This window comes from Lissotriton helveticus, chromosome 9 (assembly GCF_964261635.1).
Source record: "Lissotriton helveticus chromosome 9, aLisHel1.1, whole genome shotgun sequence".
NCBI classification, from domain to species: Eukaryota; Metazoa; Chordata; class Amphibia; order Caudata; family Salamandridae; genus Lissotriton; species Lissotriton helveticus.
The window spans coordinates 1,281,928,324-1,281,940,476 of record NC_136070.1 but is presented as its reverse complement, the minus strand read 5'-3'; the positions used below and the strand labels follow the sequence as shown (position 1 = coordinate 1,281,940,476).

The 12,153-nt window shown below is 51.2% G+C and overlaps 1 protein-coding gene across 2 annotated transcripts in view; it reads right to left on the bottom strand.

Moving 5' to 3' along the window:
- The window catches only part of PDZRN3 (PDZ domain containing ring finger 3), a 605,156-nt gene extending 596,718 nt beyond the window's left edge, over positions 1 to 8,438 (bottom strand). For both annotated transcript variants that reach the window (XM_078661873.1, XM_078661874.1), the window contains exon 1: positions 7,659 to 8,438. In XM_078661873.1, coding sequence (XP_078517999.1) covers positions 7,659 to 8,372 — 714 coding nt within the window. In that variant the 5' untranslated portion in view covers positions 8,373 to 8,438. The remainder of the gene's footprint in view (positions 1 to 7,658) is intronic.
- Between the last annotated feature and the right edge of the window lie 3,715 nt (positions 8,439 to 12,153).

Sequence of the window (12,153 nt, the reverse complement as noted above, 5' to 3'; positions counted from 1 at the left end):
GATGCCGTACCATCCACACCCAAGGCACAACAACATATACTCACAATCATTATCTTAGACTCTATCTTACTGTACACGCCCAAACCCCGTGCGACGTCCAAGAGTCTGCGTTTCATTGATGTCCAAGGGTAGGCGCTACTCAGCATCTTACGTCATTGGTCCAAAAATAACAACAAATGGTTATCGCAGAAAGCACCCGCTAGACAGAACCAATGCTTGCTCTTGCACATAACACAGCGTTACTAGTGAAGCACGGTCAAACCAACAGCACTATACACACCATGGCAACACACACACTAGAACCACAAGCATAAGTGTAGCACATGCTTATGCACACACCATTGCATCATGTGTTACTAGGAGTATTTGTGGTGCATGAAGACAAACACTTGACCCCCACCACCTAGTCCCAGAGAAGATGAAAGTTTCTCTCAGCACACCCATCCACATACCTGACAATATGGAAATTTTCCAAGTTTAAACTAGGGGTGGGCGGAATTTGCTTAGTCGCGCTACGCAACGATCCGCAAAATGGTAAAAAACCTCAGTGAGCACGCAGAGTTTCGTGAACATGCGGAAGTGCTTGTTCCGCCCGTTCGTAATGCTTTTTTGCTGTTCGCGAACACTGTTTACGCGCTCGGGGGGAAATATCTCGCGAACACGCATTTTGAAAGCGCAAACAAGCAAAAAATTCCGCGAAGCCGCGGATCAAGGAATTTTTGGCAATTCTGCGTTCTCCGCGAAATGTGAAATTCCGCAAATTCCCCGAGCGGAACGGAATTTACAGCCCAGGCATAGTTTAAACTCAGTTTACCTTCACACTAACCTACACAAACCACTTGTAAGCACAGAACACTTCTCTGCTGACCTCGTACAACCAGGTCTAGGATTGATGGCTCTCACCAGTCCACAGGAAAGGTCGCGTCAGATTGAGAAAGAATTACAGTGCCGTAATAATATACAGCGGCAACAACATATAAACTGAAATGATCTACCGCCCAATCACTGCACCGAGGAGCATCTCACCTTAGCACCCCCTGACATCATCTTCTCATTCACCTCGCCCACAAACCTTGGGTTCCACAAGAGTACCTACCCAACACCCGTAAAATCCAGCCCGTGTCAAGTCTGGATCAGCCCGGACTCTCACCAAGGCTTGACTCTGGCCAGCCTCCTCATTGGCCAGCTCAACCACGCCTTCCTACACCAGCCACACCTCCTCCAGGCTGCCGGTCACTGACACCAGTCCATTATATATTGCCCCTCGACACAGTGTTAAATGTTGTCTACCCCAGCTACTCCTTACACACTAGTACTCACCACCCAAGACTACCAATACCTTCCTTCCACATGACTGCCTACCTACACTCGTCAGAATGCGGGTCACCCCTCATCCTGCCGGACGCTCTTTATTCTGTTTCCTGTGTGTTGTCATTCCTCATTCCATGCACCTGAGCACCCTAAAGACACTATAGCACACAAAACACCTGAATAGACTTACGCTCTGGCACTCGGTGTGGGCAGAAGATAAAACAGACTTAAACAAGGCCATTATAAAAGATTGTTCACATTCAAATAATACCCACTGTATATCCTGGTAAAGATGTGTAAAAGACCACTTCGCCTTGCTGGGGAGATCTGATCCTTCTGATAGTCCACAAACTATTATATCTTTCTCCAAGTGACGACTAAAGATATGGGGGCATATTATCAAGAACGATGTTACAATTATCGCCGCTATAGCGGCAGGAAACTACCGCTAAAGCGGCGATAATGGGCTTGATAATATGCCCTTGAGAATTCCAATAGAAGCCCAGGTTCACACCAGAACATGGGCTTCTATGGGAATTCACAAGGGCATATTATCAAGCCCATTATCGCTGCGTTCGCGGCTGTTTTCTGCCGCCAAAGCGGCGACAATTTTAACGCCGTTTCTTGATAATATGCCCCAAATTTCCTGGCCTTTTGCCGGCAGTGAAGGCAAGCCAGGGAGTTAGGGAAGCAAAGAGTGTCCGACTAAATCCCAAAAGTGACTTCGGACCAGATGGAACCTTATCTATATTCTCCTCTACAGCATTCGCAGAGATTTTATGTGATACGGTTCAGATGTAATACAGCGCACTTCCTGGTCTCGTAACCTAGCAAAGCTTTTCATTATTCGGAGCTCATGCCTTGTCCTTGTGACTCAAGATCTGGCCAGAATGCGCTTCTTTTCTTTTTTTTGTTGCAAGTTGTGTTATATTCCTAGGGAAAGGTTTTTACTGCCACTCTTGAGGGCCCAAAACGTTAGTTTATGCCGCCCCGCTCTGCGCCAACCACAGCTGCTGTCAGAGGTGGGGGAGTAGCTGCATATCATGCTCTGGTGGTATAAGTGTGTGTGGGGGGTGTTGATGGATTATTTGGAAATTGTGTAGTGTTATTTGGAAATGTTGTAATGTGCACAGCTACCCCGAGGGGTTTCCCGGTCAGGATAGATTCAGAGCGGGTGTCCAGCGAAAGACAAGTAATGAATTGCAGATTCATAGGGCCCAATTCACAGAACTAACTTAAGACAAAATCCTAAACTTACTACTTTTGGTATTCACAGAAGTTAGGATGTTGTCTTAAGTTTGTCTTAAGATAGACTTAAGTTAGGATTTTGTCTTAAATCTGTCTTAAGTCTGTCTTAAGTCTGTCTTAAGTCTGTCTTAAGACAAACTTAAGACAAAATCCGAACTTCTGTGAATACCAAAAGTAGTAAGTTTAGGATTTTGTCTTAAGTTAGTTCTGTGAATCGGGCCCTAAGATCTGGAAGGCAGAGGATTCCCCAATTTAGGACCAAGGTAGGCAAAAGAGCGGCCCTTCGTGCACCTTAGGCAGAAGCTTGGCACAGAAAACAAAGCACGACTGAGGATCGAATAGGCCGATAAGGAACGACCAGTTCCCGAATGTATCGAGGAGCGAAACCATGTTTGGCCTTGAATATATACCACGGTGCCTTGAACTCAGTGTGCTTAGGGACCTTGAGCCCGTGCAGTTCCTGAAACAGATGGAGACTGAAGTATATTTTGTTAATCGAAAGAGCCGCCGAGCTGAAGCACTTCGATCAATCCGCAAGCGGTGGATCGAAGTCTTATCCGCGCCCAGGTACAGCACATTGCCATAATCCAATCTAGATATATGGAGAGCCTGAATTACAGTCCTTTGAGCAGGGAGGGGAATTAACTAAAGAATATTTTTCAGCCATTTAAGGACTGGAAAACAGGTGGCAGTGAACTGAGTCAGCAGAAGAAAGCTTATTGTCAATAAGAAATCCCAGATTTTTAACCTTAGTAGAGGGGGGGGCAGAGTCCCCACAGATCCGGCCAGTGTCTCGGCCCCAAAGAGAGGCGTTGTTACACATGACCAAGACCTCCGTCTTGTCACCATTGAGCCTGAGGGCGTTTTTATTCACCCATGAGGAAATGTTCCTCCGGCCCCGGTACAGTAAAGAAGGGTCATGGTTCTGAGCTGACAATAAAGGAAAAATAATCTGTGCTCATGGGCGTATGAAAAAAGGGTAAGTCTGCAACTCTCTATTAATTCTGCCAATGGGCGGACAGATATGTCAAATAGTAAAGGGGCTCAAAATGGAACCCTGTGGAACACCAGGACTCTAGTCTGCAGCCAGGATAGAACGAGACACTGTGTTGAAAAGCCCCTGTCCGTAGTGTTGACCACCACCTCGTGCAAGATCACAGTAGTGTTCACCACCTCCTCATGCACGATCACAGTAGTGTTCACCACCACCTCATGCAAGATCACAGCAGTGTTCACCACCACCTCATGCAAGATCACAGTAGTGTTCACCACCACCTCATGCAAGATCACAGTAGTGTTCACCACCACCTAATGCAAGATCACAGTAGTGTTCACCACCTCCTCATGCACGATCACAGTAGTGTTCACCACCACCTCATGCAAGATCACAGCAGTGTTCACCACCACCTCATGCAAGATCACAGTAGTGTTCACCACCACCTAATGCAAGATCACAGTAGTGTTCACCACCACTTCATGCAAGATCACAGCAGTGTTCACCACCACCTCCTGCAAGATCACAGTAGTGTTCACCACCACCTCATGCAAGATCACAGTAGTGTTCACCACCACTTCATGCAAGATCACAGTAGTGTTCACCACCGCCTCATGCAAGATCACAGTAGTGTTCACCACCACTTCATGCAAGATCACAGCAGTGTTCACCACCACCTCCTGCAAGATCACAGTAGTGTTCACCACCACCTCATGCAAGATCACAGTAGTGTTCACCACCACATCATGCAAGATCACAGTAGTGTTCACCACCACTTCATGCAAGATCACAGTAGTGTTCACCACCGCCTCATGCAAGATCACAGTAGTGTTCACCGCCACCTCCTGCAAGATCACAGCAGTGTTCACCACCACCTCATGCAAGATCACAGTGGTGTTCACCACCACCTCCTGCAAGATCACAGCAGTGTTCACCACCACCTCATCCAAGATCACAGTAGTGTTCACCACAACCTCATGCAAGATCACAGTAGTGTTCACCACCACCTCATGCACGATCACAGTAGTGTTCATAACCACCTCCTGCAGGATCACAGTAGTGTTCACCACCACCTCATGCAAGATCACAGTAGTGTTCACCACCACCTCACACAAGTCTGTCAGAAGTGTTCATAACCACCTCCTGCAAGATCACAGTAGTGTTCACCACCACCTCATGCAAGTCTGTCAGTAGTGTTCACCACCACCTCATGCAAGATCACAGTAGTGTTCACCACCACCTCCTGCAAGATCACAGCAGTGTTCACCACCACCTCACACAAGTTGCTCAGAAGTGTTCATAACCACCTCCTGCAAGATCACAGTAGTGTTCACCACCTCCTCATGCAAGTCTGTCAGTAGTGTTCACCACCACCTCATGCAAGATCACAGTAGTGTTCACCACCACCTCCTGCAAGATCACAGTAGTGTTCACCACCACCTCCTGCAAGATCACAGTAGTGTTCACCACCACCTCATGCAAGATCACAGTAGTGTTCACCACCACTTCATGCAAGATCACAGTAGTGTTCACCACCACCTCATGCAAGATCACAGTAGTGTTCACCACCACCTCACACAAGTCTGTCAGAAGTGTTCATAACCACCTCCTGCAAGATCACAGTAGTGTTCACCACCACCTCATGCAAGACTGTCAGTAGTGTTCACCACCACCTCATGCAAGATCACAGTAGTGTTCACCACCACCTCCTGCAAGATCACAGCAGTGTTCAGCACCCCCTCACACAAGTCTGTCAGAAGTGTTCATAACCTCCTCCTGCAAGATCACAGTAGTGTTCACCACCACCTCATGCAAGATCACAGTAGTGTTCACCACCACCTCCTGCAAGATCACAGTAGAGTTCACCACCACCTCCTGCAAGATCACAGTAGTGTTCACCACCACCTCGTGCAACATTAGAGTAGTGTTCACCACCACCTCCTGCAAGATCACAGCAGTGTTCAGCACCACCTCACACAAGTCTGTCAGAAGTGTTCATAACCACCTCCTGCAAGATCACAGTAGTGTTCACCACCACCTCATGCAAGATCACAGTAGTGTTCACCACCACCTCCTGCAAGATCACAGTAGTGTTCACCACCACCTCCTGCAAGATCACAGTAGAGTTCACCACCACCTCCTGCAAGATCACAGTAGTGTTCACCACCACCTCATGCAAGATCACAGTAGTGTTCACCACCACTTCATGCAAGATCACAGCAGTGTTCACCACCACCTCCTGCAAGATCACAGTAGTGTTCACCACCGCCTCATGCAAGATCACAGTAGAGTTCACCACCACCTCATGCAAGATCACAGTAGAGTTCACCACCACCTCCTGCAAGATCACAGTAGAGTTCACCACCACCTCATGCAAGATCACAGTAGTGTTCACCACCACCTCCTGCAAGATCACAGTAGTGTTCACCCCCACCTCCTGCAAGATCACAGTAGTGTTCACCACCACCTCGTGCAACATTAGAGTAGTGTTCACCACCACCTCATGCACGATCACAGAAGTGTTTACTGCGGTTCACCAGGCAGAGCGGCCAGCAGCATTGTGAACAAGGCTTTCTCAGTGTGAAATGCCTCGACACGCTTAATGCAGACAGCTATATCTGCTGTGCCCCCGGCACAAAGGCAGAAACAGAAGTAATAAATCTCTCCAACACCTGGTGAGTCACCATTTAAAGATCAGTTTTACACATATTTTGGAAATCCAACCATTTTCTCCAAACATCAGCTTATAAGTTTTGAAAATACTCATATTTTCATCTCAAATGCGCGCTTTCAATTCTGGAAATACATATATTACTTGAAAATCAAAGCTTCTGAGGCTGGACTGCAAGCGGGGGCTCCATACAGGATGCTGGAGAGGGACCAGTAGCTCACAAGCTACTGGTCGGAGAAGCCTGGTCTGAGGGTCCGGCCAGCAGTGCCCCACCCCGTCATGTCACGTCATGTATGCATTATTCATTGCTGAGCCGCACAGTTTATAGTATTTCTTGTCATGCCTCTTTTTCTGGATGCAATTACCTATCAGGTAGGGTGAAATGCTATTCCAATGCCTTGTTATTTATTTATTTTTAACACTTTTATATAGCATTCCTTCACTGTAAATAATTTGTGCTCTTTCCATTGAACTAGGTGCAGCGATACCACCCATGGACTGGAACAAGTTAGAATTCTGTCCCTATGGATTCAATACATTATGATTAAGGCTCCCAGTTTTCCGTTTTTACTGATTTTTACAGCTAAAAACAGACTGAAAACAATGCATTTATTTTTAAAAGTGGATAAAAACTGAAAATTGTGCTTCTTTTCAGTGACTCTCCGTGCTGTCATTTATGAATTATAGGCCAGCAGCTGAGCATATGGACAGCATCGGAAATTAAAAACAGGGTGAAAATTCTTTAAATAACGGCATATGCCAACATACATTTGGGGTAAAATGCTCATATTTACCAGTGGATGTCCTGTTATGTAATATTTTGTAGCTTAACCCCTTTGCCGCGGGGCTAATTCCCCCGCGGCGTGGGGGAGGTGGGCCGTGCGCGGCACCGCGGTGCTCGTGACGAGCTCATCTCGTCATGCAGCACAGTGCTCATGACAAGCTGAGCTCGTCACGACTCCGCCCACTCCCATGGAACGCCCGCACAGGCGGGGAATTAGCCCCGCTTGGGCGTTCTGCGGCAGTTATGAGGAGCTGAGCTCATCATGAGCACCGAAGGAGTTTAGTTGCTAATACACAACAGACATCAAATTATTACTGCGCGTCTATCAGTTAAATAAATATGGAAATGAAAAGTTTACAACTTCATTTATCTGAAAAACACAAAATAAATATGTATAACTACAGATAAAATAACCCAAAAATAAATATGGACAAATACAGATGGAAATGTTAAAAAAAGAAGTACCATAACACCGGGAGCCCTAATTGTAATACATTACGCCAAACCAAGCTGGAGGGAGGCAGTGGAGTCCATGTTAAGTAATGCTATGTTCCGCCGTGACATATCACATGTGATTTATTATTACATACTTTTGTTTGTTTGCATAACACACAGTGCATGACTTCATTGCTTCTAGAGAGCTTGCTTACCTTACAAGGTGAGGCCAGGTTGCGCGTCAGGGAGTCGAGCCGCTGACTATACTCGGTGAACCGCTTCTGGTAGCGCAAGGCCGTCATCTGCAGCTCGTTCTGCAGGGAGCAGAGGCGGGACAGCAGCGACTGCTCCCGCTTGCCCGCGCGCAGTGCTTGCTTCTTGAGCTGGCCCTCTAGCACCTGCACGCGGGCCTGTAACGCGCTGCTATGCGACTGCAGGGCAGCGGTGCAGCGGTGCGTGCCTAGCCGCCGCTCCTTGTAGGTCAACTCCAGGCCGCAGCCTTGTTGGCACCGCCCCGCGGGCCGCTGTTCACAGGCCTCGCGCATGTGGGCCTCCACGTCCCGCAGGCTCAGCACCTGCCCGCAGCCTGGGTGCCGGCACGCGGTCGGGGCGTAGTCGCAGGTCTCAACGTGCTCCGCCAGGTGCTGCAGCTTGACCACTCGTCCGCACCCGCGCGCCTGGTGCTCACACTTGATGTCCAGCTTCAGGATAAGGCTCTTGAGGGGCAGCACATGGTTGAGCTCCTTGGCCGAAAGCCTCTGGCACTTTACAGGGCAGCTGCCCTGCTGCACCACCCAGGGCAGGACGCAGCCGGCGCAGAAGACGTGCCCGCAGGGGGTGGTCAGCGGGTCTTCCAGCACGCGGTTGCACAGGTTGCACTTCAGGTCAGGGTCCACCTCCCCGCTGAAGCGCTCCAACTCGAAGCCCATGGTGGACGTGGCCTGGCCCTGGGGGGGTCACTGGGTGCACAGCAGGGGGAGCCTGTAGTGCGCACTACTCATTACAATTAGGGTTGGATGTGCCCCCCCAAGAGGGCCAGAATGGATCACCAGGTACACTGTGACTGCTGCTCCAATCAGGCCTGGGTGTGCCCCTGCAGCAGGGCTCGGGGGCAGCAGGGCAGGCCTGGAGCTGCCCCCCTTGTACCTCCAGTAACTGTGTCTGTAACAACTCCCCGAACTTCTCCTCCAATGGGACCTAAAACAGCTCCTTGGAAAGTGCCTTAAACAGCTCTTTGGATGGTGCTTAATAGAGCTCCTTGGATGGTGCCTAAAACAGCCCTTTTGGATGGTGCCTGAAACAACTCCTTGGAAAGTGCCTGAAACAACTCCTTGGAAAGTGCCTGAAACAACTCCTTGGAAAGTGCCTGAAACAGCTCCTTGGATGGTGCCTGAAACAACTCCTTGGAAAGTGCCTGAAACAACTCCTTTGAAAGTGCCTGAAACAGCTCCTTGGATGGTGCCTGAAACAACTCCTTGGAAAGTGCCTGAAACAACTCCTTGGGTGGTGCCTGAAACAGCTCCTTGGAAAGTGCCTAAAACAGCTCCTTGGATGGTGCCTGAAACAACTCCTTGGAAAGTGCCTAAAACAGCTCCTTGGATGGTGCCTGAAACAGCTCCTTGGATGGTGCCTGAAACAGCTCCTTGGAAAGTGCCTGAAGCAGCTCCTTGGATGGAGCCTGAAACAGCTCCTTGGAAAGTGCCTGAAACAGCTCCTTGGAAAGTGCCTGAAACAGCTCCTTGGAAAGTGCCTGAAACAGCTCCTTGGATGGTGCCTAAAACAGCTCCCTGGATAGTGCGTAAAACAGCTCCTTGGATGGTGCTGAAACAACTCCTTGGATGGTGCCTAAGACAGCTCTTTGGAAAGTGCCTAGAAGAGCTCCTTGAATAGCGCCAAAAACTGCTGCTCCAAATCAGCAACTGGAACAGCTCATCCAATAGCGTTGCCCACCATTCATTCGAAGGCGCCCAGAAGTGCGTCTCCAAACAGTAAACAGAAGTGCTCTTTCAATGGCTCTTGGAACGTGCCTCTGAAAGCGCCAAGCAGAGTCCTCTGAAGCAAGGAGCTGCCTCCGCTGGGGCCACTGCTGCACCGGAGCTTGACAGCAGCAGGGACGGCTCTCCCAGCTCCTGGAGGAAGCAGGGCTTGAGCTTCCTCCGGTGTTTGACAGCGACAGGGCAGGTACAGCCCCTTCGGTCCTTGCAGGCAGAGGGCAGGAACAGCCTGTGCAGTCCTTGCAGGCAGAGGGCAGGAACAGCTCCTCCGGTCCTTGCAGGCAGAGGGCAGGAACAGCTCCTCCGGTCCTTGCAGGCAGAGGGCAGGAACAGCTCCTCCGGTCCTTGCAGGCAGAGGGCAGGAACAGCTCCTCGAGGGCAGGAACAGCTCCTCCGGTCCTTGCAGGCAGAGGGCAGGTACAGCTCCTCCGGTCCTTGCAGGCAGAGGGCAGGAACAGCTCCTCCGGTCCTTGCAGGCAGAGGGCAGGAACAGCTCGTGCAGTGACTGCGGCACCGGTTGCACTAACTTGTGAGTTCTTCTGAGTGTCAGCCCTGGTGATGACTCCGCCTGTGAGCAGCAAGCATTGGCCCTGCCTCTCCGCCTGTGAGCAGCAGGCACCGGACCTGTAGCTCTGCCTGTCAGCAGCAGTCCAGGGAGCTGCCCTCCTGCCTGTGAGCAGCAGATCGGAAGCCCCCCTCTCTGCCTGTGAGCAGCAGTCCAAGGAGTTGCCCTCCTGCCTGTGAGCAGCAGATCTGAAGCCCCCGCCTGCCTGTGAGGAGCAGATCCGAAGCCCCCCTCCTGCCTGTGAGCAGCAGACCAAGGAGTTGCCCTCCTGGCTGTGAGCAGCAGATCCGAAGCCCCCTCCTGCCTGTGAGCAGCAGGCACCGGACCTGCCCCTCCTGCTTGTCAGCAGCAGATCCGACGCCCCCTCCTGCCTGTCCGCAGCAGTCCAAGGAGCCCCCCTCCTGCCTGTCAGAGCAGGGCTGGGGCTGCTGCTCTCCCAGTGCCTGTGAGCCCCTGACTGCAGGCACAGTCAGTGCCTCAGACTTCCCAGGACAGGCTCTGGAGGAGGCTGCTACCGCATTCCCTCTAGTGGCTGCTCACTCACTTTCACAGCAGCGCTCCTGGAGCAGCGCAGTGTGGAGGGAGAAGACACGTGTAGCGCCTCACTGGCATGCGTGAGGCGTCCAGGCGCTCTCAGCCCCAGAGGGAGGACCGAAGACCCTTGTAGCGCCTCACTGGCATGTGTGAGGCATCCAGGCGCTCCCAGATCCAGAGGGAGGACGAAGACCAGTGTAGCGCCTCACTGGCATGCGTGAGGCATCCAGGCGCTCCCAGCACCAGAGGGAGGAGCCAAGCCCTGTGTAGCGCCTCACTGGCATGTGTGAGGCATCCAGGCGCTCCCAGATCCAGAGGGAGGACCGAAGACCCTTGTAGCGCCTCACTGGCACGTATGAGGCTTCCAGACGCTCCCAACACCAGAGCGAAGACCTGTGTAGCGCTCCACTGGGTTGTGTGAGGCCTCCAGGCGCTCCCAGTTCAAGGGGGAAACCTGGCCGGAATAACCCGAAGAACACAGATTAGACGAGGCCAGACCACCATAAAGAAGGCATTGTCAATGTTTACAAGGGCAGCCTCTGCGAAGGACGGTGTGATCGGTCACTGCGCGTGCAGAGAAGGACCTAGAAAGACACGTACGAGGCGCCACAGCAGGCACTGGACAGAGGTTGTGCCGAGAGGCAAAACATGATGTGAGAGTTACAAAGACAAAACGGACCCACTCCTGAGTCTCGGCTGGAGCTGGCTTCCCCTCCCGGCTCCAGGCTGCCCCAGGCTGCCCTAGCGCCCAGAGGCAGCGCTCGCTCCCGTTGGACTCAAAAGAGAGGCTTCGGGTCGGCAGAGCATGCAACCAGGGTCAGTTTGGGATCACAATTCGACCCGGGCACTCCCAAAAAAGTGGCCCACATTCCTGGATCACGCCCGTTCGAGGCAGCATTTGGCTAGTATCAACTGGCTCATTAGGTCTCGCCTGAGCCAGCGCATGCGCCACACTGGTGAGACATTTAGTGAGTGGGCTTTAAAAAACCGACCACAGCTTTTTGGGTGGCATAGAGCTTGCACTTAAGTGCACAGTTACGAGCAGAGGCGCCATCTGGCTTTCCTCTCGCTCTCCCAAGCGCGCATGCCTCGCTCCGCCTCTGTGTCTTCCTCGCGTTTCAACGCCCCTCCCCACCACAGAGCACGTCTCGCGGCCGCGGGTCTTGTTGCTCCTTCTCTCTGTCTCCCTTTGTTCATTTATTGAATATCTTGAGACACCGTCTTCATAATCAAGGCGGAACTGGTCCCGCTTTCATAAAGCTTGTAGCTGTCATGAGCGGATACACGTTAGAGTGTTTTTCAGCATCAGTCAGCTGCTATACCAAGTCACGCACAGCATACGGCCCGTAGCTACCACAAACAGGTCTACGTCAGAGTGATTGACGGCCCACTTTGGCAGAAGCAGTCAGCTGCTGCATCACGTCCTCGTGCAAGTCGCCGCAAGCTTGCTTATTTAATATAGTGACGGCTGCCTGCTTCTACGGTAAGCGCTCAGTTAACCTTTGGTTCATCATGATTCCTCCAACCTTCGCTTTTGAAATCCCTGACAGCCCCCGTTTTAATTTTCTAGGACTGTTTTTGCCTGGGTTCATTCCAAACTTGTCTGATTGTTCCAGC